Raw genomic sequence first — 25,221 nt, 5'->3', positions numbered from 1 at the left:
GCAGCTAGATCAAGTTTTTTTCCCGAACAAGAAACCAAACTGCATCAAGTTTGTATGTCTGCAGGGTCACATGACAAACCAGTTTGGGGCTGGTTCCCAGTCCATTTTTAGACTGTAGATCCCCCTCATTGTTATTTGTAAATGCTGCAGAGATCATTCCAGATGGTTTTGTGCCTTTCGTGTTCATTTACTTGCGCCTGATGCACTGAAGCACCACACTGCTAGGATTTCTGTCTCGAGTGTGGCAGGCTGGTGTTCAACAACAGCAAAACCCAGGGAATTGGGTTGAATTCAACTGGTTGAAAGTGCCACCTGCTGCCTAAAATGTAGAAATTCCAAGTGGATATAATATGTAACTTGCCTTATCTTCTGAGAGCCAAAATGACTAGAATATTCAGGTAACTTAGATTCACACACCTTTCTAATTGTCCTTTGTTCATAATTAGTTATGTAATTATACTCTCTGCCTAGCATTCCCAATCTCTGGTTACAGAAATAAGAAATTTGGGAATTATTTTAAATTGTGATAGATACAGGGAACGATATTAGGCTATAAATGTGCTTTCTGTAGATCCAGTTTATTCCATAACGAAATGCTTTTAGGATTCTGTATAGAAAATAGTCTTTGCCACTTTAACTTTTGGTGACTTTCAGGTAATGAAAGAAGTTCAGAGCGCTCTGAGCACTGCAGCTGCCGACGACAGCAAGCTTGTGCTGCTTGGCGCAGTGGGCAGCGTCTTCTGCTGTGGTCTCGACTTTATTTATTTTATACGGCGTTTAACAGATGACAGAAAAAGAGAAAGCACTAAAATGGCGGAAGCTATCAGGTATGCATGAATGCTATTTTTAAAACAGTGATTTGACTGTTATGCTTTTAGTATACCAGTGGCTGATAGGACAGGCTTCAACAAGCTTGTGAATGAAACGTACGTTTCCTTCCCCTGGGAGACACAAGTAGTAAAATTAATTAAGTCATTCGTCTTTTCTGTGGGCCTGGCATAAATTACTACTTGCATGGAGCAAATAACTGATTTCAAGCCTGGCTCAAACCCTGTGAAGTGCTCAGGGAGTGTTTAATGATTAGCATATACAATAGCATACAGCCACATTATTTGTAGTATGAGTGTGTTCTGTCTTCACGCCTTAAATAAAGATGCATCCTCTTTCACATAGCCTACATTCACTGGACTCTGAAATAAATTGACTAGTCTTTGTGGTGAGCCAGTTTCATAACATCACATGAAAAGGTTTTTGTTTTCTTTAGTACAAGCAGTACACATTCTTTTTCAAATTTATCCTGAGTTTCAACTACATACAAAACTATATAATAACATAGAGTAAAAAGTAAAGGCACCCTCTCTCACTTCCCCCTCCACAGTTCATTTGTATGTCTTCCCCAACCTTTTTCTGAACATTCTCAAATATATATTCCATATACACACACAAATAATAACGGCTTTATTTTTATTTCTGTTAAATAAATGGAATTATACAAGTTGTTTTGCAACTTGCTTTTTTCATCTAACAATACGACACTTGATGTTTCCATTTCCTCTGTTTCTGATTTTGGATTTTTCTACTGCTATATCTTAGCAGTTGAAAAAACTTTTCTTAGATCCACACACTTCTGCTATAAGCATGTCCAGGTACATTTTTGTTTATATCTCTCATTTCTCCTGCTAATCACTCTACGTATTTAAAGTATCTAATATTTCAGAGATTAATTTTATTTAAAGTGAATGGAGCCCAGTCCTGGCCAGTGTGGCTCAGTTGGTTGGAGCAGCATCCCATGCACCAAAATGTCTCAGGTTTGATTCCCAGTCAGGGCACATACCCAGGTTGTGGGTTTGGTCCCTGGATGGGGTGCTTATGAGAGACAGCCAATCCATGTTTTTCTCTCTCTCCCTCTAAAATAAATAAACATATCCTGAAGTGAAGATTAAACCAAACCAAAAAACCATTGTACTTCCCTACACACCTCCCTAAAATGACATATCCCTAAGTGACCCAGAAAGATGAAAACTTGAGAGTCACAGATTTGCAAAATGGCAATAAAGTGGATTTGATCTTCTCCAGAATCCCTAGGTTTTTGGAGAGTTGAAGTTGAGCCTCTTGATAACTATTGGGTTCTAGGTGGCTGAGTCCCTAAGCAGTGACCTTGGGGGCACAGCTTTGTGGTCTCTTAAACCATTCAGAGGTACCCGTCAGGATTGGTGGAGGTGCTTTTTTCCATTTTGGTGGGTCTGGAGTTGGGTGGGACATTTCTCTCTGACAGTTCTCCACACCTTGAATGTTACTTTGGACTTTTATAACATTTTTAATGATTTTCAAAACTACTATTTTCTCATACTGTATATACATGTATACAGGGCTTTATCTATTTCTTAGTCTTTTTTGAACATTACCATTTTTAGGCTATCATATAGTAGTTTTTCAGAAATACTTTGAAGTTTTATAATTTCATTTTTGGTATTATTTCTAGTCTCCTAAATAATTTCAAACTTGTAGAATGCTAGATGGAACCATCTTGTTACTCAGTTTGAAATTAAACTGACTGACCATGCACGTGATTCCTTGACAGATTGTCAGTACCTCTAGGACAACTTGTAGATGTTCCTAATTGTTAAGTCTATTCCATCCTTTTAGGATGAACTCCATGAACTTAATTTTTATTTTTCTGGTACAAAACATTATGCCTCAGATGGTGACTGTATGTTTTCTGTAAGAGCATATAATACTGTGATTTGAGGAGGTCTGCTGTGATAAGAAAATAGAATTTGCCAGCCAGTGCTTCTCAGTCCTGGCTCACTTCACCCTGTAGGCATTTCCCAAAGCGCCACTTCTAAATCTTGCTGGTGCCTCAACCCTAATCCCAGCCCATTCCTCCAGTGTTGAATTGCCCTGGTCCGTGCTAAGGCCTGTATTGTTGGGATTAGAAAAAGTAGAGGAGAGAGAGATCAGAGGGATCTATCATTCTAGGTAACTTTAAATGTTTCTTGTCATCAGCTATACCCACTCCCCCATTTTTTCTCCTAACCTTCCCACTCCCTTAGCACTTGCCTCACTCCTCACAAAATCTGAATTAGTATTCTAGAAAAAGCCAAGTCCTGGTTTAGGGAAACTTACGCGGTTCTTCTTTAAATGAATATATTTCTCTCAATGTGAATTTTTCTTAATGTACACTGGCAGGATCCTAAAAATAGTTACATCAGATTCACTTAACTTTCAATTCTTGCTCATTTGCATTTCAATTAAGTTTTATATGTATAAGATTAGCCTATATACATAAAGCTATTGCTATGTCTATTTTTTTGTTTCTGTGGTATCTTGTCTTTGTTTCTTAAAACTTTGGGGTAGAGAATGTCATTATAGCAAGTTTTCAAAAGAAAAGTAGGAAATAAGATTAGATTTAACCAGTAGCTTTGTTAGGAATCTATTGCCACTAATTTTGTTACCAGAATTGTTGGTGATAACCAGTTTGCAAATAAATTTAATAAAAATATTCAGTACATTTGTGATAAAATTATCCCAAATCAGTTTATAAAGTTAGGCTTTTGAAGTCTTGGGGAACTGAAAGACCAAGAGCCTTCTCTCCCCAGAGGGAGGCTCTTCTACCACCACAGAGTGAGTCAAAGAGGGATCGAGGAGAGAACAAGGCAGCAAGTAAATATGCCCCGAGAACCCGACCTCTTCCCCGTTTAGTCCTGTTCTATATACTCACAGTGAGGAGAGCTCAGCTGAGACAGGGCAGCGAGCTATTAAAACTTCAGATCTGGTGGCCTCGTTTTCCCCAAACTATTCTTAGAGTAATTGCTTTTATGATCTTCTAACTTTTTGGTGATGTCTGTGAAGTAGTAAATGTTCTTCAAAAGAATGGGTAGAATTTTCATTTTGTTTAATTAGAAGTTTTTTAAAACTCCATTTGTGGCAAATATTTTTCCTTCCCTGCCATACCTGGCATAGCCTCTAGCTCAATTTGCAGATAATTAAAAGGACACTGAATTTTAAATTCAATATCTTGCATTGAGCTGAGCACATTTGAACGTTCATGCATTTTGGTTTTGGTTTATAATAACTTGCAAAAGCAAGGAGGACAGATTCTCCTTGAATGCTGGGCTCCTGAGAGCTTCATCCCCAGGCCTGAAGGCAGCTCCCCCTCCCCAACTCTGGTAGTGGGGTGGCTTGATGTGCAGCATGCCTGACTAAACTTTTATGACTCTGGGAAGTTTGTACTAAATAGAAAAGCGTTTTTATAAAGTTCTGTTTATTGTCCACCAGTTTTCTGTGGACCATGCTCATTTCTGACATCTCAGAGCTTATATTCCAGAATGTTCAGGTTGTGTTCTCTGAAAAGGGAAAATGGTCTTCACTCCAGAGGATGCTGGTTAATTCATACCCTTCTCAGAAATAGTGATGGCTTTCAGATTAAGTTATCATCCCAGGCAAAAATAAAATCATCTAAGAGGGTGGGGCGATCCAGTTCCAAAAAATATTTCTCCAGCTTGTTAAAAATACAAGCTTTGATTTTGCAATATCTATTTTAGAAGCAAACTTTTTTTATCCAAACATATAAGATGAGAGAAAACACTGCTACATGGAATAATTAGTTCCTTTTGCCATTTCTCTGTAGAATTGATTATTACCCTATTTTGATAATTTTTTCCATATTAATCTACCATCCCATTTGTAGTTTCTAGATGTTCATATGAGGCAGATGAAAATGGGGAGACATGCTTTGAAAATGTCTGTTTTATATCATGGAGATAAATTCAGCAGTTACCTTGTCAAGAGTCATCAGTAACTGAGCATAGAAAATGTATTTCTATGATGTATGCTGACCCAAACCTTCAAAAGGTGGTATCACTGAAGTATCTTCATGTAGATTGTCTACAGTTATTTCAAGGATCTATTTAAAAGGTTTCCTGTCTCTCTTTGTATCATTAAAACCCAGTGTGATCTTTCTACCAGTGCCTTAGGTTCTCTCATGTAGAAAGTCTTAGTGCAACTCATTCGTTTGAATGAATTTATTTTCACTCAAGGTAAAGATTCAGCAAACCTTGGGGGCCAGGCTGAGGTCTATGACTGTGGCACACCTTTGAGAATAGTTCCTGGAGCTAGGCTTGCAAGCTGCCAAATTCTGCAGTCCCTCCTCTCAAACCTTGTTCTACACACGCACACCTCCACATCTCCCAGCCTTCCCTCTAAAAAAATATATGACCCTTTGTGTCAGAGGTGGAGAGGTGGTTACTAAGATGCCAAATCATGATTTGCAGAGATAATCTGGACAGATTGCTCTAGTTTTTAAATTGCTGAATGGTAGAAAACACCCAGTTGTTATTTTCAGTATCAAAGATAGGGGTCAGATTTAGAATTTAGAATTCTGTAATTCTGATCTAGAGCTAAGACTGCCTTAAAGAAATTATCAGGTACTTATCTTGGCGTGTATTTTTCCTTTTCTTTACCATGTTAAAGCATAATAATAAAAAGCAACCTCTGAGCATAAAATGAGATTCTAGTGGTGGAGAGAAGATGCATATTCCCAGTATGGTGTGGCACCAACCTACCCTAAATTGAAAAGCAGCCTACTATTCCAGTCTGATCCTAAAACAAATCTAAAAATAGCCTTGGCTCGGTTTTATAAAAATCCACATTCTCCGTGAAGGCCACCCTACCCCTAATCTCACTCTCCCTTGAAATCCTGCTGTAATTGTAGTCTGTAGCACACAGTGGAATTCAAAATGTTGCCTGTGGTTTCTGCTCTTCTTGTTTGGATCTCATATTTTAAACCAGCCTGTAAGCTTCCCGTCTCTACATCCCCCAAGGCATTCAGTCTAGTTCTGTATAAACTCAGGAAATATCTGTTGTTTCCAAATAATCAGTGAGCTGTGTAAAATATATCAAGTCCAGATCTCAACCCCATGGCTCCTGACCCCAATCCTCTAGTCTTTGCTCAACAACGGGTAGTGTTAATAGTATACCCTGTTCCAGGTTTTCTCTGGGAGAGCTTCTAGATTGGTCATCTGAAGCTCATGGTGTTTATCGGGCTTCTTATGTCTTAACGGGAAGGAAGGCTGAGGAAAAAGATATATTAATCATAGAGCCCAAGAGCCACTGCAAATACAACAGCAGTCTCTGGCTGTATATTACTCGTAATCTTCACATAGGTCCTGTGCAACAGCCACTTCCAGCATGGCAGCGAGAGTATCATTTATAACACAGCAAATAAATCCATGGTCTACAACTTCTGAAGGAAGGCCTTCAACAGATCTCATCTCATAATTTTCATACAGTGTACGTCTTGGTAAATTCCATAATAGTGGGTTTTTTTGTTGCTCAAATACATAATATTTTGAGTAATTCCCCATTTATTTTTCATTTTAGAAACTTCGTGAATACTTTCATTCAGTTTAAGAAGCCTATTATTGTAGCAGTAAATGGCCCAGCCATTGGGCTAGGAGCATCCATATTGCCTCTTTGTGATGTGGTTTGGGCCAATGAAAAGGCTTGGTTTCAAACACCCTATACTACCTTCGGACAGAGTCCAGATGGCTGTTCCACCGTTATGTTTCCCAAGATTATGGGAGGAGCATCTGTGAGTACCTCTTTTTAAAAAATAATTCTAGAAAACATCCTGAAGAAGTCTAGTTTGGTTATTGATTTTCCAAATATATACAGGGTGTCATTCTGTGGGGACTTTTCATCAGATAACACTTGTAATTCATTTCTTGTTCATTAACTTGTATTATTAATTCATGAAATCATAGATTTCCATATTGGTTTCTAGAACACTTGCTGACACTGTTTAATGTCATTTCCTAGAGAAGGACCTTATTTAGGGAGGAATCTATATCTCTGCATAGTTAACACTGACTTCCACCATTAGGAAAAATCCAGTTTGTAAACCATACAACAGTGTTTGTTTGCATTCAAGGTCTTTTTTACCTAATAACCTAAAAGCTACACTCTTAAGTAAAAGGAAGAGCCACACATGTCTCACTTTAAATCAGAAGCTAGAAGTGATTAAGCTTAGCAAGGAAGGCATGTTGAAAGCCAAGACAGACCAAAAGCTAGGCTTCTTGCACCAGTTAGCCAAGCTGTGAATGCAAAGGAAAAGTTCTAGGAGGAACTTAAACATTCTACTGTGGTGAACATACAAATGATAAAATAGCAAAACAACCTTATTGTTGATATGTAGGAAGTTTTAGTGGTCTGGATAAAATACCAAAGCAGCCATAACATTCCCTTATGCCAAAACCTAATCTAGAGCCAGGCCCTAACTCTCTCTTCAAGTCTATAAAGGCTGAGAGAGGTGAGGAAGCTGCAGAAGAAAAGTCTGAAGCTAGCAAGGTTGGGTCATGAGGTTTAATGAAAGCCATCTCCAACATAAAAATGCTAGGTGTAGAAGCAGCAAGTGCTGGTGTAGAAGCTGTAGCAAGTTATCCAGAAGATCTAGCTAATTATTGAAGGTGGCCACACTAAACAGATTTTCATTGTAGATGAAACAGCCTTATATTAGAACAGTTTGTGACTTTTATAGCTGGAGAGAAGTTGATGTCTGGTTTCAAAGCTTCAAAGGACAGGCTGACTCTCCTGTTAGGGCTAATGCAGCTGGTGACTTTAAGTTGAAGCCAGTCCTCATTTACCATCCTCCACATCACAGGGCCCTTAAGAATTATGCTAACTCTACTCTGCCTGTGCTCTATAAATGAAACGACAAAGCCTGGATGACAGTTCATCTGTTTACAACATGGTTTACTGAATATTTTAAGCCCGTTTTTGAGACCTACTGCTTAGAAAAAAAGATTTTTTTCAAAATATCACTGCTCATTGACAAGACACCTGGTCACTGAAGAACTCCAGTGGAGATGTACATTGAAATTAATGTTGTTTTCATGCCTGCTAACATCCATTCTACACCCATAGACCAAGGAATGATTTTGATTTTCAAGTCTTACTATTTAAGGAATACATTTAGTAAGGCTATAGCTGCCATACAAAGTGAATTGAAATCCTTCTGAAAAGGGCTCACCATTCTAGAAGTCATTTAGATTATTTGTGATTCATGGGAAGAGGTCACAATATCAACATTAACAAGAGCTTGGAAGGAATTGATTCCAACCCTCATGGATGACTTTGTGGGGGTTGAAGACCTCAGTGGAGGAAGTAACTGCAAGAGATGTGGTGGAAATAGCAAGAGACCTAGAGTTAGAGGTGGAGCCTAAGTAACTGAATTGCTGCAATCTCATGATAAGCCTGTAACAATGGAGAGTTGCTTCTTACGGATGAGCAAAGAAAGTGGTTTCTTTAGATAGAATCTACTCATTAAGATACTGTGCAGATTATTGAAATGACAACAAAGGATTTAGAATATTACATAAACATAGCTTATAAAGCAGTGGCAGGGTTTGAGAGGACTGTCTACAGTTTTGGAAGTTCTGTGGGTAAAATACTATCAGGTAGCATGGCATGCTACAGAGAAATCTCTCTTCATGAAGGAAGAGTCAGTGTGGCAAACACCTTTCTTGTCTCATTTTAAGAAATTGCCACAGCCACTCCAATGTTCAGCAACCACCACCCTGATTGGTGCACAGCCATCAATACTGAGGCAAGACCCTCTATCAGTAAAAGCCGATGATTTGCTGAAGGCTCAGATGATGGTTAGCATTTCTTAGCAATAAAGTGTTTTAAATTAAGGTGTGTACATTGTTCGTTAGTTGGCCACCACTGTTGAAGGGACGAGGAGTTAGGCCAAGGGGGAGAAATGGAACTGTGAGGCAGGCCTGACAAACTTTCAGCTACCCCGTGTGAGCTCCAGGGCATATATGGCCTGTCAGTAATTGGACCACAGTGGACCACAGTGGCTGCTTCCTTTATGCCCATTATCACTGAGTGTGGGCTCTCAGAGAAAAGCATTGTACCCATGGATGGGTGGCTCTCTGCAGCAGAGGAGTCCCCACAGGAACTAATGGATGTGTGCTCATGGCACTACCAGCACCTGGTGCAGCAAGACCTCCCTTGTAGTGGCTCTCAGTGGCACATCCCTGTGCCCACCTCTTGTCCCTTGGATCTGTCTCTTCATACAGTTTGGGGGGCAGTTCCTCCAGGTTCCAGAGTCCTCTCTTCCTGGGGCAGACTTAGAGGAGGATTAGATAGTAATAACTGCCACAAACAAGAACCACATGGATGTTAAAATTAGTGGGTAAAAGTACCACAAGAAGGATATTTGCATCCTCTCATTACTTATGATGGAAAAAAATAGTAGCTTTCAAGTGGAAAACCCTGGCAGGCACCACCTTATTGAGGGATTAAAGTTCACTGGAAATAAGACCTGCTGGCTGTGGTTTGCCCTCAAGTGCTGCACTGAGAATGATGTAGCGTCACACTGCTGGAGTCCTGCCAGATATCCAGAGCCTCAGTTTCATCCTGGAGTGCCAGACAAGCCCAGGGATGGCACAGTCTACAGATACTTAGCAGAGCCCTTCTAAAGTGCCACGGTCAGAGAACTCACCAAAAGACTGAGGACCCGTTGCAGACTGGGGGGAATATGAGGACCTGACAGCTCAGTGCAGGGTGGCTCTCAGGATCCTGGGTCAGAGAAAGGACAACAGTGAGGAAACTGGCAACGTTTGTGCAGGGTTTGTAGTTTAGTTACTAGTATTGTATCAATGGGAATATTATGGTTTTGATCACTATAAAATGTCATATAAGATGTTAATGTTAAGGGAGAGCTGGGTGATGGGTTGACAGGAACTCTCTACTACTATTATAATCTTTCAGTAAGTCTAAAATTACTCCCCAAACAGAAAGTTTTAAATAGTTAATATAAAGCAACATAAAGGAGGAGAGGGCTTAATATGACACACTGCAACCGCCCTGCCATAGCTGGTCATATTCCTCCCTCACCCTCATCCTTCCTGTTTTAGACAACCCCCCTCACCACCTCTGCTAGCCTCAGTGGCTGCCCTGGTGGTAGGTCAATGGTCTTAAAGAGGCCTGAGGCCTGGTCATCATGCCCTGCTCAGCCAGAGTTGGCAGGGAAGGGGTGAGAGGCTCCTTGGTGGGTGCCAGGGTTCCACACTTCCCCTCCTTGCCTGCTGGCGCTGGGCTCAGGACATCTGGTGCTCAGATACCAGAATTGTTTTCTAAAAGGCGTATACTCCTCTGCTAAAAGGCACAGCCTTGCTCCAGAACCCCAGGGACCTGCATTGAGATCATCTCTCTGTTATTTGCCATAGGCTCCTTGTGGCATCTTGTCCCACCCTCTCCACTGTCGGCCATGGTGGTTCTGGTGCTTCAGCTTCACTTAGCCTGGACCATTAGTACTTTTTTCAAGCTTTTAGAAGCCATCCCAATAGCAAGACCACACCATCTCCTGGGCACTTGCCAGTGTGTTAAATCTCGTAGTTCAGGAGAGCTCCCGAATCAGTGAACACCACCCCTCTCCAACTTGGTGGTTTGCCCCCTGGTCAAGAAGAACCCTTAGAATTCAGTCCGTTGTCTTCTCCCAGCTCCACCAGCACTTTCTGGCTGTGTCATGCGGCTCTTCTGGGGGAGGAGGTGAATTACAGGCCTGATAGCCAAGAGCATAGATGAGCAGGATTTAAGGGAAGTGATATAGGCCTGTAGAGAGAGATTTCTGCATTGTCCAAGCAAGGCGACAACACTTATTCTTAATGGGGACGAGTGGGCCATTTATGTAGTCTCAGAGGGGTCAGAGGAGTCTAGGGGTATCCACCCAGAATTCCCCATGCCAAATTTATCCTTTCTCTTCGTCCTCACATAGCCAAACAGACCTTTTGTGTGTGGCTGATCAACCTTGTCTGGAGCTTGGCCACTCTAATAAGTCCTGGGTCTGGCTGTGGGTCACAACTCTGTCTGCCATCTTTCTTCCCAGGAGCCCCTCTGCTTGTGTCAGTGGCAACTAGCAGTTACTATCCCCTCACCTGTGAGAATTTCAGCACTTGGACCACCACCTAGTGGGGTGCTGATGGGTACTTCACCTGGTCCAACAAGGTCTTTGTTGCCAGCCAGCTAGGGAGCAATAAGTCCTTTTCATCACTGCCCCCACTCCCACCTGTCAAGGTAAGTTTCTATGGAAGCAGAGGTCAGGTGATGGCAAGCAGGACATAGGTTAGGTGTCGACCTCTGTGGCAAGGCAAAAAGGAAGCAGGATTGGGTAGAGGGCCAAGGTGAGCTGTGGTGCAGTTCAGATGATGCCCTTGCTGAGCCCATGGTGGACCCTGGGGCATATGTGGCCATCATAGTTTTTCCAGGTGCCCTCACCACACTCAGCCATTGGATACAGCAGCCCCAAGAAGGGCTGCCCATGGGAGAGGCTGCCTGGAGAGCTCTTGCCAGGAGTTGCTTGCTGACAGTGCTCCTGGCAGCTGGGCAGCAAGTGTTTCCTGGGTCAGCGGCTCTGGGTGACGTACCTGTGTTCACCCCAAGTAGTCTCCATCTTTTATAGGTAAAGTATGGACATGTCTGGGTGGTTTGTCTTGTCATTTTAACTGTGCTGTACCTCCTAACAGTAATTGAATCTGATGGTAAAGAGTCATTATTAAGAAAATTACTTCATGTTTATTTTGAGTTATGGCTGTAAAATAGATTGTTTCCTAAGTGACTACCTGTGAAGTAAAGAATCATGATCATTAATAAAACCGGTTCACACTCACTTTCATTTACTCTAGAGGGGATTGAAGTAATGGGGACTCGTATCTTCTCACAGTATGGAGCTCTAAGGAGATAGGCGATGTTGATGCAGATATATAGGAAGGGCAGATCTGGGGAAGTATTACACCAACTTAACATTTAAACACATTTTGGGCAAAGGCAGTTTGGAAGTGGAACCCTTAGGCCAAATGCTGCTAAGGGGTGGGGATCTTAGAGTCCACTCAGAAAGATCCATAAGTAGTTTAAAGGTAGCACAAAATGAACGTCTGCCTACTCTTGACTCACTCATCTTTGAGCCCACTGAACAAGTCTTGAAAAATCATTACTTTTTGCTTTTCCTTGTGATCTCCCGGTGCCACCTGAGCAACAATTTTCAACCAGGGCGATTTGCCCCATCCTCAACCCCTAGAGGGCATGTGGCAATATCTAGAGACTTGGTGTCACAATAGAGGAGATGCTAGTTTATCCTACAACCCACAGGACATCCTCCACACTAAGTGTCTTTATCCGGCTAGAGTGTCTCAGTGCCCAGGTTGCAAAATCCTGCTCTAAATAAAGCTGGAGCAAAAAGCTTAAACGTCACACAGTGTAAATTCTGCACTTTTTTTAGAGTATCTGAGTAAAACCTTTATACAGAACATGAGTAAACATTGTTGAGCTGAGTTGTATTGTGACAGTTCCTGTTGAAAGTGACTGCCCAAACAATGCAGTTCCATTCATGAGTTTTTAGCATATGTGAGTTTCAGGAGCCTAAGGAAAGCCTATAGCAAGTTTGGTTTTCCCTACTTGTATGTGCAAAACTCTGCAAGGCGACAAGCGAAAGGGATCATATTATCAGGATAAAAAGAACATGCAGGTAAACAAGCTGGGAAAGCTGTCTTTTTCCTGTAGTGCCTACTGCAGGGAGAGAGATCTTGGAGCCAAGCTGTAGTAACAAGCTATGTAAGTTAGCTTAAGAATGTAATCTACAGTTGAGTCCTCCTTGTGCCCAGTAAACGTTCATGGAGTGTGCCCAGTCACAGCCCTGTTTCAAGGACCACTCACGTGAGCCTTTGCATTCAGGAAAGTGTTAGGCTCTGTGACTGACAGCCGAAGGAGCCTCAGCTGAAGGGAGCACAAAGTTGACGAACACTCACATTTGTAAACGTGGCAACTCTTGGTCCTGAGATCCTTACCCTGAGTTTACAAAGGGGAGCTGCCCTCTGAGTAGTTTAGAGACTGGTCCGAGGGAGTGTGTGGCAGAGCCACTGCCAAGCTGTGCCTCCTTGAGATTTGAAGCTTCCTGACTCCTTCCCCCCAAGCCTGTTGGGTTTCTTCACCATACTTAATATGATCTTTTTGGCTGAACTTTACTCTGGCATTTATCATTTGTCTGCATAGTACACTATAACTTTTTTAGAACAGTTGGACAATTTTGACCGCATTGGGTATTTTTTAAACTACTGGACATTGAGTGTATGAGAACATATCCATTCAACTTGAGTGTATTTAATCCTATTAATCTTACCAAGGGAATTTTTCCTAATGGTTTTACTTGATACATATATTTTAAACCAACTCACTGCCTGTACTTAGGTGAGAAAGTATTAACAACCATGAGTTAGTCCCACATCCAGTCCTGTGGGTAAATTCGGAAATGTCCTACACATCCAGGGACAGCCAGTGCAGAGTTAGCTGGGTTCTGAAAGGAGGAAGATGGGCGGCAAGGGCGGCTCGCTGACTAGAGGAGAGGATGGTTCCCATGGGCTGTCAGCCCTGGCCGGCTGGCACCAGGCCCGAGAGAATCAAGAAAAGGGAATGAAAGACCAGGAGAGAAGAGAACAGTGGTAGGGTTGTAAATTGACCTCCAGGGGGCAAAAAAAAAACAACACATTCAAAGAAGAGACTGGGGATAACAGAGGGCGTGTGGAGGCGCCGGAGAGGAAACACGGGAAGAAGCTTGCCCTTCATCACTCCCCACTCCTGGTGTGCACTCAAGGCCAGCAGGGTGGTTTGTGTTCACCACGCTAGCTAAGACCCTGAGGCTCAGGCTTTTCTTGTAAACCTGCTGTAAATACAACCTCAGTGATTTAGTTGTGTTGTCTACTGTATATTGAGAGTAAAAGAAATGCAAACAGGAAGTGAAGCTTCTCTCACCACAAAGCACTTCCGCGGTCATTTCATTGGGGACTCCGCCTTCCTTGTAGCGTTTGGATCTGCCTTTAGAAGAACTGTCTTAACAGCTAACAGTAAGGTTAAGTCAGATTTTAAATTCATTGTTTATTTTAGACCCTTTCACTGAGAGGCTGTTCAGGGGTTTTGTAGAACGTCTCCAAACTCTTGAAACACTCATGACTTTGTCCAAGACGCAAATAACAGGCTCCACTTGGGGACTAAAGTGAGCCGTGAGAGTTAAGAACTTGCAGTTCTTTTGAAGACCCTGTTCTGCAGCCCAGTTTTCCACCTCTGCTTGTGTTGGAACAGGGTGGCGAATCATCCAGACACTTGTTTTTCCAGGTCTTGTGTACATACTCTAAGCTGCGCATTTCACACACAGTTGGCTGTCTAGGTGCGTTTACAGGAAGTGCGCAGGCACTGTCAACTGAAAGAGATACTTAATACTTTAAAGCCTTTTCATAACAATGATTCTCACTTCTTTGGAAAAGAAAGTCGCCTACCAAAAGTGCATTTTACCTGAGCCCAGAAACAACTTCATGACCACCAGAATCTTCAGGAAGGTTAAACATGCAAGATAGGAAATTGTCACATTAGAATAGTGCAAAGTTTCTTTGTCAGGTAATATATTCTCCCTTTTTCTCCTTATTTAGCATCTGTGAGCCTGTCATTAGGATGATATAAATTCCATGCACATTGTGTTGAGAGCTTAAAAGTGCTATAGAATCCAGGACAAAGATAAAATCAATTTCGTATATAGACTTATATATGTATTTGAAACAAAAACAAGTGTTAATTTCCTCCATTGAGTCATGTGAAGTAACTGTAGTCAGACCCTCTTCGGCAGACTACAGTGTAGTCATTTGGGATACCTTCCAGTCCTGGATAGTTGCCTCCAAGTCATACTCGAGCAGGACATCCACTGCCTTTTAAGCATTGTCTCTACTCCTGCATTGTGTCGCAATTCTGTGACTGGCTCAGATCCCTGGGATTGCAGATGTTCTAGCTTTGCTTATGCCTCCTTTTCACAGGAATTTATTTTGTACATTTAATGAGCTCACATATTAGGAGAAGACAGGCAGAGAGGGACATGCCAGTAACTTCAAATTAACAAGTAGGTCTTCTCTAATTTAGATTTCTTGGTTAAGTCTATTTGATTCTGTATTACATCATAAAATAAGCTCTTTACGTTCGCTTTTTTTAAAAACCCATTAACCAGTATGTTGCTTACCATGGTGTAGTTGACTGCACCTTGCCGGGTTTGTCCTCAGTGCACAGGCTCTGGAAAGGTGCCCTTCGGGTGTGACCCAGAAGGTACGCAAGGAGTCCCAGCAAGGCCAGCACATTCAAACACCCACCCTCAGTTTGAATTTTTAAGGGATGAATTTGGGGGTTGGGTCTTTCCCGCCTGCCTCCCTGTCACATTTCATATCGGTATCAATTCTTCTTCCTTTCAGGCGAATGAAATGTTACTCAGTGGCCGTAAGCTGACAGCTCAGGAGGCGTGTGGCAAAGGCCTGGTCTCACAGGTCTTCTGGCCGGGGACCTTCACCCAGGAAGTCATGGTTCGCATTAAGGAGCTTGCCTCGTGTAATCCAGTTGTACGTCAAATTTGTTCTCTTACATATGTGACTTTTTTTTTTTTTTTTTTTTTTTTTTTACCATGACCTTTTCCTCCAGAGAGCTCATACTTTTCAAAGTATTTTCCTGAATCCTCCATATTTGCTCCCTGCACAGCCACCTTCATAGGAAATACTGATGGGAGCCATAAGATGCCACTGCTTCATATCTGCTTACCCTGCCCTCCCTTTGCAAGTGCCTAAGAATTAAAGGAAAGCATTTCAGTCTCAAGTTTAGTAACTTAAAAATGCCCTATAGCCCTGGCCAAAAGGTTGTGGGTTTGATTACCTGTCAGGGCACATATCTAGGTTTTAGGTTCCATCACCAGTTGGGGCAAGTACGGGAATGCAACCAATTGATGTTTCTCTCCCTCCCGCTCTCCTCCTTCCCTCTCTAAGATCAGTAAGCATGTCCTTGGGTGAGGATTTTTTTAAAAAGGCCCTGTAAAAGTCTACAAAAAACATTTATATAGTTCTTCACTGTTTTCAAAGCCCTTTCATATAATCACTTTTTCCCCCATGGTGGACCTAAGTTTTGTTTAATAAATGTGCAGGATAATATTTAATCTTTTAACAAAGTTGCACTTACCAAAATATAAGGTGAAATATTATTTGATATTAACTGATCTAACTTTCCTCTAAGCCAGCGATTTTCAACCGGTATGCCACAAGAATTTTTAAAACATGCAATACCTGACAGGGTCACTGACCTCTTGTCCCTTAAAATAAAAAAAATGGTAACAGCCAACACAATAGCTGTCCACTGTGAATTAATCAAAATTATACCTTTTTTTGTTAGATTGGCAAAATATATAATGTCTTTTTGTGTGTGCCACAAAATTTTAGTAATTAGTTTATGTGCCATGAGATGAAAAAAGTTGAAAATTGCTGCTCTAAGCTATCCCATAGATGAACAACCCTCATTATTAAAATTAAATTTTGGTTAGCAAATCCCCTCATCATCACAAGAGTTAGTGTGGGGTTCAGGCTTACACCGGCCAGCAGCACAGCAGCTGTCTTGATCTTGGGAAAAGGCCAGGGTGTAGATAGTACAACTCTCTTTCAAAATAGCTTTACAACCATTTTGATGTTGAGAATTTGTCTGATATCTAGTGTGAAATATACTTTGTTACATATATTAGGCCTGATGTGTACTGTGAAATATGTCTCGTAGTTATTTTGATAGGTCATTACTTAAGTTTGATAATTACCTACATAGACTTGGGGGCACCATGGAGCCTGTGCTTACTGACCTGCACCCTGCTAACTGTGTGTTGTTTGGTCCAGGTGCTTGAGGAATCCAAAGCCCTTGTGCGCTGTAACATGAAGACGGAGTTGGAGCAGGCCAATGAGAGGGAGTGTGAAGTACTGAAGAAAATCTGGGGCTCCGCCCAAGGGATGGACTCCATGTTGAAATACTTGCAGAGGAAGATCGATGAGTTCTGATTAGCAGGCTGCCTGCTGATGACACTGGAATTGTAGAGCAGACATCTGTGGCTCCAAGGTGCCCTAATCCATCCTCACAGCCTGAGACAAGTTCACTCTTAGCTCACGCTTGGAAGCAGGACTTGAAACATCCAAGCTATTTGTTATCAAGGAGTTTTTAAGTACTGTAACTTTAAAATAAATAACTACAAAACTCCTTTGTCCAAACATCATTATTTTATACTTAATATTCACACAAGAATGAGAGTATAATGGTGAGCTATAGACTGCTCCTTGAAGCTCTAATTTTTGTTATCTTTGACTTGTACTGTATAAAAAAGAGTGTTTTGCTGGTTTGGGTGGCAGGAAAGTCTGCAATAATGTTTGTTTTCCTTATTTTTTCCTTCTAGGACAGACTCTAAAGAGGCACTAGACGGCCTCGCCTCCCCTACACCCAGTAGAGATATAGAAAGATCTGAGGTGTGCTTTTGCCTCCCAGGAAGGTAGCTTAGATGAAAAGTCCAAGTCAAAAGTAAGACTTATCTTTTAGGATATTTCTGATGAAAAATCCACTGATGGACATGCCCCCAAACTAAAGTATGCTTAGGATTTATGCTGAAAAAAATCAATTGCCTTTTCCTTCTTTTTAAACGTGTCTGGTTCTCACCCAGTTCCCATGAAGAAACCACTGTCTCTAAAAGAAAGCTGGTGGTGCAGAATTAGTGAGTCACTGAATAGCTTAAGTATGGAATCTAAGTTATAAGTTAGTCTTAGTGGGGTTTAAATAGTGTCTCTGACCCATTTGAAAAAATAACTGCAATGCTTCTTGCTGCTGGGTGAGAAATACTACATATACAATTTTGGTTTTCTGTTTGCAGATATGATTGATGTATTACACCAAAAAAAGTATTTTTATGTTTATAAAGTGTATTTTTTAGGTTCACTTAGAATATATTTTATTTAATAAGTTAAAATTCTTTCGGCACACTATTAATTGCAGAAACTCCTTTTTAAGAAAAAGAACTACCTTATATTTGACGTTTAATGTCCTTGGTCTCTGCTTTCATGCTACACAATACACCGAGTTCAGTGTGGTGCCCAAGAGTGCCCTGCGCTAGCAGACATTCGCATTCCTTTCAGGAGTGGGGACAGATTCCTGATCACAGAGGCCTGTTATTAGTTCGGCTTCTGAGCTTGCAATCATATTGAATGTATGAAGAGGGAAATAAAATCAAAACCTTATTTTTGTACAGTTTTAAAGTTTATACTAGAACCAACCGCCTCCTGGCTGCGTGGAAAGCTGTACAGTGTACTTCCGCCTTTACCTGGGACTGGTTGGTGCAGTATTTTTGCATCTGTGGGACCTACTTTTTTTGTTTAGTTTGAAATATATATAAACTGTACAATCTGTAAAGTTTTTATAGAATAAATATTCAGCTGTGAAAACTGGTTAAATAAAACTAATATTTCTTAACACATTGGAAATGTTTCTCTGGTAATTCTTCACTTCTGAAGTTTCTCATGGAATGTGTAATCATTTTTGTGAAATATTCATATGAGCATAAAACATTTGTACAGTGTAAAGAACGAGTAATGAACCACTGTGTAACTCCACCTAGGGAGGAACTAGAGTGTGACCAGTGTCCTGCCAGCTCACGTGCCCCTCCCCCCCTCCCTCTTCGGGCTACCTTTTCATCTTCTGAACTTTGTGTCACTCGCCTTGTTGCTGCTTTTTCAAAGAAGCGTATTTCTAACATATTATCTAGTTCTGCCTATTTTGAAGTGTATCATATCCCATACAAACTTATGTGATTTATATCTTTGATTGAGTATTAAGAGAATTTCAGAGATTTTTTTGTATCTGTGTACGGAGAGTTGTAACTTCCTGTGCCTTCTCTACCCAGACCTACAACATATTTTCATTCCCATTTATAGATAAAGAACCTGAGGTAAGAAACACTTGCCCCAGTATTCTGGCAACTCCCCTGTAATGTCTGTTTTTAAGAATTTACAAATAGGGAACTAATTCAGTAGGCTCATGCTCACTCTCGGTGAGGGTGACAGAAAATGTAGCCTCATATTGGTGAAAGTCTAAATTAGCTGAACTTTAGAAGAGAATTTGGTAGTAACTGTCAAAATAAGTATTAAAAACCTAGACCCAGGCCCAGCAGGTATTGCTCAGTGGTTGAGCATAAACCCATGAACCTGGAGGTCACAGTTCAGTTCCCAGCCAGGGCACATCCCGGAGTTTTGGGCTTGATCCCCAGTAGGGGGCGTGCCATAGGGAGCCAATCAATGATTCTCATCATTGATGTTTCTCTCCCTCTCCTTTTCTCTCTGAAATCAAAACATATTTTTTAAAACACACAAAACAACAACCCAGTAACTCCTATTTATAAAGACTCATCTTAATGAATTCTTGCAGGAAATGAGAAAAAGATACATATACAATTAAACTCATCTCAGAATTGTTTCTAATAGTGGAAAGTTGGAAACAACATACTTGCTCCTCATCAGTAGGGTTTGCGTTAATTATGCCATAACCACACTGCTGTGGAAAAGGAATGAAATATTTATACAATTTTTGGTAGAACAACATGTCAAGAACACCCATTGTATGTTTTTGAAAGGATATGCACAGAAAAACATTCTGTTTATCAAGTCCTCTCCCCCAGTGCTTTTCAGCCCCTTGGAAGTAGAGTAAGGTGGGCACTGCTGCCCACTTAGGGCTTCCACAGGGCCGTCTCCTTGGCCTTGCCTCAGCTGTGGTGATAGGAATAACAGCTAGCACTTACCTGCAGTGAGCGCCAGGCGCCACACTACACTGCTAGCTCGTAATTTTTTTTTTTTTTTTTTGGTGGGGATACTCCATTTTCAGAGAATATTTACCAGATTGATGTAATATATTTTTTAATAATACATAATCACTCTAAAATGAGAGCTGTCAAAGAAGTCTTTTGGTAGCTGACTTAGTTTCTGACATCTCTGGCAAGAAGTCTAAAGAAATCAAAAAAACCCGAACTTTGAGATCTTTGAGAGAACTCTGCCCACCATGTAAAGGGAGGGATGTGAGGGAGAGCACCTGGCTAGCACTGCACACAGCTCCTCTTGGCCCCTGTTACTTGGTCAAGAGTAAACAGTGGCTCACTTAGGGTTTATTTACCCCAATTCTCCGGGAGAAGCAGGAGCCCTGAGGGTCAATGGCCAGCCTTCTTGGCCAACTCCCCTTTGGCCACATGACAGGCATATGTGACCCATGCATACATGACCTCTTCACTTAACTAGTACGAACAAATACTACACCTCCAAGGGAAGGGAAATGTGCATATTGCAGTTGAATTGGCACCTTACCAAATAGTGACGTGAGAGGGCCAGCCCGGGACATGGCTTTAATGGCCTGTCACCACCCTCAGGAAGCTCTCTCATTTGCTTCCCCCAAATTCCGGGCCAACTAGCCCACCTGGTGGCCTCCACTGACCTTTCTGTCTTGTAACCAGCACTCCCCAGCCCATGCCCTTCCTGTCCTAAAGGACACTCTAATGGCCTCCAGAACATACTAGGGGAACCATATCCTCAAGAAGGCAGCGACTCTGGGCAGGTGGAAACAGTCCTCGGAGGAACCTTAGGTCCTGAAGCAAAGCCCAGAACGAGTGGGAGAGGCTCTGTGACATCGAACGCACCTGTGTACACAAGAGGAAACAGGCCCAGAGGAGCCAGGTGACCTTCCCATCATACAGCCTTGTGTGTGACCTGGCGTTCAGTAGTAGCTACTGGCTACTGCTCCACACTCCACTGCTCTGTGTGCCTGCCTCAGCTTTACAACTCACAACTTCACTTGCCACAATCAGATTGAGGCAAAACTGACCATGGGAAGCGCACAGCAATGGTTGTCAAACCTTGCACATGAGAACCGCCTGGATTGCCTGGAGAACCCTGAGTGCTGCACAGAAATAGTTAAATCACAACTTTGCACTGAGATCCAAGTATCTGGGGTATTTGGCCAGGGCAAGGAGCTTGACTTGGCTGTGCTCAGCTCTGGGGATGAGCAGGGGGGTGGCCCAGAAAATCCAGTCTCTTCTGGTCCCCCGTAGGACTGTGGTTCTGCGGGCGGAAACGGGGCAGTTGGGCAAAGTGGGTGGTTTGAGGCTACTTGGCAGCTCAGGATTTAGTACTTTTTTCAAGTGGAGGCTGGACCTACCAGAGAATTTTGACAATCTACAAACTATTTCTGCATCTGTCCACTAAGCTCCTAATACATACTAACATTTAGAAATAAATACCTTTGCTGCTTGATCACAAAGGAAGGGCTGACTATATTCCGGGAAATCCTCTCTGTCCTATGGATAACATTCCCACAGTGTCTCTGAAGACACAGATAAAAATGGTGAAAATGGCCTTGGATAATTTGAACATTGGTTTAAAAGTTACTTTTTCAGTGGGGTAAAAAAAATTCAGTATTTCAAAACCAACTTTATGATTTTAGAGCTATATTATATCCTTAGGTGACTAATATATTGTTTAATACAGGCATTTTTAAAAGATAAAAGCTAAAGTCTAAAGTGTTTTAACACTAATTCCTATTTTCCTAAGTTGTACATTGTATTCTAAAACTGGGACATATAAATGTCACCTGGAAAAAAACTAGACACCGGATCTACAAGGAAATAGACCACTTGAGCAACACTATAAACCATGTACACCTAACACACACCTGCAGAACCCTCAACCCAACAGCAGAATACGTATTCTCAAGTGCACATGAACATTTCCCGATATAGACCATATGTTAGGCAATAAAACAAGTCTCAGTGAATTTTAAAAAATTGAAATCTTAACAATATATGTCCTTCAACTGCAATGGAAAGAAATTGTCGATAACAGAAATTTAGGAAATTTAAAAAATGTAGAAATTAAGCGCATTTCTGAACAGTGAAAAAAGATACCTTTACAAGAGAAATTAGAGAATAAAGATGAATGAAAATAAAAAATTATATAACAAAACACCTATCTTAAAAAAGTAGGAAAATAAATAGATACCAAGTCAATTAAGCCTTCCAGCTCCAAAAACTAGGAGAGCAAGTTAAAACCACAGCAAACGGAAGGAAATAAAGATTAGAGCAGAAATAAGTGAAATGGAGAAGATAAACCCGGAAAATCAAGGGAATCAAAAGTTAGTTCTTTGAAAAGATGAACTAGACCCAGGGGAAAAGGGTACTCAAATTACTAAAATCAGGAGTGAAAGGAGAGGGTGCTGCCAGCCTTATAGAAATAAAAAGAATTCTAACAGCCCAGCCGGGCGTGGCTCGGTGGTTGAGCATCGACCTAGGATCCAGATCGCAGTTCAATTCTCGGTCAAGGCACATTCCCGGGTTGCGGGCTTGATCCCCAGCTGGGGGTGTCCAATGATGACGTTCTCATCATTGATGTTTCTCTCTCTCTCCCTCTTCCTTCCTCTCTCTGAAATCAAAGATATATTTTTTTAAAAAGAAAATAAGAATTATAACAATATTATGAGCAATTAATTGTATGCCAACAAATTAGATAAACTGCATGAGGTGAACCAATTACTTGAAAGACACAAACTACTGAAACGGACTCAAGAAGAAATAGAAAACCTGAATACTCCAACAAGAGACTGAATCGGTAACCGAAAAATTTGCCACAAAGTTCAGGACCAGATGCTTTCACTCATGAGTCCTATAAAATGCTTAAAAAGAAATCAATACCAATCCTTCACAGATGCTTCCAAGAGGAAGGAACACTTCTTAACCTATTCTAGCAAACCAGTATTACCCTCTTACCAAAACCACACAAAGGCAACACAAGAAAAGAAAACAGGTCCTGGCCAGTGTGGCTCAGTGGCTGGGCCATCAGCAGGTGCACCTAAGGGTCACTGGTTCGATTTCTAGTCAAGGTCATGTACCTGGGTTACACGTTTGATCCCTGGCCCTGGTAGAGGCATGTGCTAGAGGCAACCAATCGATGTGTCTCTCTCACATCAATGTTTCTCTCTCCCCCCTCTGCCTCCCTCTTTCTACTCTCTCTAAAAATCAGTGGGGAGGGTGAGTGGGTGGAGGGGGAGAGAGTAACCAGATAATTTATATGCATATATGCACAACCCAAGGACATGGACAATGGTGGGGAGAGGGACTGGGGAGGGGGAAGGAACGGGGGGGGGAACAGGTCATTGGGGAGAAAAAGGGACATCTGTAATATTTTAAACAAAAATAAAATTTAAAAAATAAATAAATAAAAATTATAAAAAAAATCAGTGGGGGAAAAAATATCCTCAGGTGAGGATTAACAGGGGGAAAAAAGGAGGGAGGGAGAGAGGGAGGGAGGGAGGGAGAGAGGGAGGGAGGGAGGGAGGGGGAGGGAGGGAAGGGCAAGGGGAAGGGGAAGGGGAAAGGGGAAGGGGAAAGGGGAAGGGGAAGGGGAAGGGAAAGGGAAAGGGAAAGGGAAAGGGAAAGGGAAAGGGAGGAAGGAAAGAAAGAAAGAAAGAAAAGAAAAAAGAAAAAAGAAAAAGAAAGAAAAAACTGTAAATCAATATCCCTTATTAATATAGATGCAGAAATCCTCAACAAAACAATCTGGTACCATATAAAAATTGTACACCATAACCAAGTTCAACATACAAAAATCAATGCAATACACTGTATTGATAAAGGATAAAACCACATGATTATCTCAATAAATGCAGAAAAAAAGCATTTGAAAAATCCAACATCCTCACACTTAACAAACTAGAAATAGGAAGGAATTTCCTCAACTTGATAAAGGACATCTATGAAAAACTCAGCCAACATCATACTTAATGATGCTATTGAAAGCTTTCACCTTAAAATCAGAAATAAGACAAAGATGTTTGCTCTTGCTGCTCTATTCAACATTGTACTGAAGGTTCCAGCCAGGACAATTAGACAAGAAAACAATATAAACAATGGACTACTGTTCAGCCATAAAAAATAAAAAAAAAAGAAAGAAATCTTGCCCCTTCCAACAACATGTATGAACCTTGAGGGCGTTATGCTAAGTTAAACAAGTCAGACAGAGAAAGACAAATGCTCTCATATGTGGAATTGAAAACGAAACAGAACACCAAGCTCATAGATACAGAGAACAAATTGGTAGTTGCCAGGGGCTGGGGCTGGGGCAGGGAGGCAGGGGTGGCAGCGAAGGGAACAAAATGGGTGAAGGGTGTCAAGAGGTGCAAACTTTCAGTTATGAAATAAATAAGTCATGGGAATGTAACATACTGAGAGTAGATGTAATATACTGAGAGTAGATCTTAAAAGTTCTCATCGCAAGAAAAAAAATTGTAGCTATGTATGGTGATCGATCCTAATTAGACTTATTGTGGTGATTATTTCACAATATATACAAATACAGACAGTCCCTGACTTATGGAACTATGACTTACAATGTTTTGATTTTACAATAGGTGAAAGCAAAATGCACTCCGTAGAACCTCCTGTGATGCTGGGCAGTGGCAGTGAGCTGCAGCTCAGTCAGCCACAGGATCACCGGGGCAAACAACTAATACTCTGTAGTGCACCATTGAACCTTTAACAGTATGGGGTTTAAGGGCACTGACTCCCATGAGTCAAAAATCTGCATGTAACTTTTTTTTTAATTTATTTTTATCGTTGAAAGGATTACAAATGTCCCCTTTTATCTCCCGCTGATCCCCCCTCCCCTGCACCTCTCCCCCCAGGCCTTCACCACACTATTGTCTGTGTCCATGAGTTACGCATATATGCAATGTAAGTTCTCAGGTTAATCTCTCCCCACCCACCCACCCCTGTCTTCCCTCTGAGATCCCTCAGTCTGTTCCATGCTCCTATGTCTCTGGATCTGCTTTGTTCATCTGTTTATTTTATTTATTAGATTCCACATATGAGTGAGATCATGTGACACTTGTCTTTCTCTGGCTGGCTTATTTCACTTAGCATAATACTCTCCAGGTCCTGCCATGCTGTCTCACAGGGTAAGGGATCCTTCTTCTTTACAGCTGCATAGTATTCCATGGTGTAAATGTCCGAGAAGATGCTTGATATGATTTCAATCTTCTTGAACTTGTAGAGACTTGTTTTGTGTCCTAACATGTGGCCTGTCTTTGAGAATGTCCCATGTGCACTTGAGGAGAATGCATATTCTGCAGCTTTAGGATGAAATGTTCTGCAAATGTCAATTAAATCCATCTGATCTAGTGTGTCATTTAAAATCACTGTTTCCTTGTTGATTTTTTTGTCTGGAAGATCTATCCAGTAAAGTCAGTGGGGTGTTAAATTCCCCTACTGTGACTGTATTGCTGTCGATCTCTCCCTTATGGTCCTGCAGAAGTTTGTTG

The 25,221-nt window shown here is 41.4% G+C and overlaps 1 protein-coding gene across 2 annotated transcripts in view; it reads left to right on the top strand.

Moving 5' to 3' along the window:
• The window catches only part of CDYL (chromodomain Y like), a 153,799-nt gene extending 135,443 nt beyond the window's left edge, over nucleotides 1-18,356 (top strand). For both annotated transcript variants that reach the window (XM_016213003.2, XM_016213004.2), the window contains exons 4-7: nucleotides 655-827; nucleotides 6,382-6,592; nucleotides 15,285-15,428; nucleotides 16,734-18,356. In XM_016213003.2, coding sequence (XP_016068489.1) covers nucleotides 655-827; nucleotides 6,382-6,592; nucleotides 15,285-15,428; nucleotides 16,734-16,892 — 687 coding nt within the window. In that variant the 3' untranslated portion in view covers nucleotides 16,893-18,356. The remainder of the gene's footprint in view (nucleotides 1-654; nucleotides 828-6,381; nucleotides 6,593-15,284; nucleotides 15,429-16,733) is intronic.
• Nucleotides 18,357-25,221: the final 6,865 nt, after the last annotated feature.

This window comes from Miniopterus natalensis, chromosome 9 (assembly GCF_054644295.1).
Source record: "Miniopterus natalensis isolate mMinNat1 chromosome 9, mMinNat1.hap1, whole genome shotgun sequence".
Taxonomy (NCBI): Eukaryota; Metazoa; Chordata; class Mammalia; order Chiroptera; family Miniopteridae; genus Miniopterus; species Miniopterus natalensis.
This window is presented reverse-complemented; position numbering and strand designations above follow the sequence as displayed.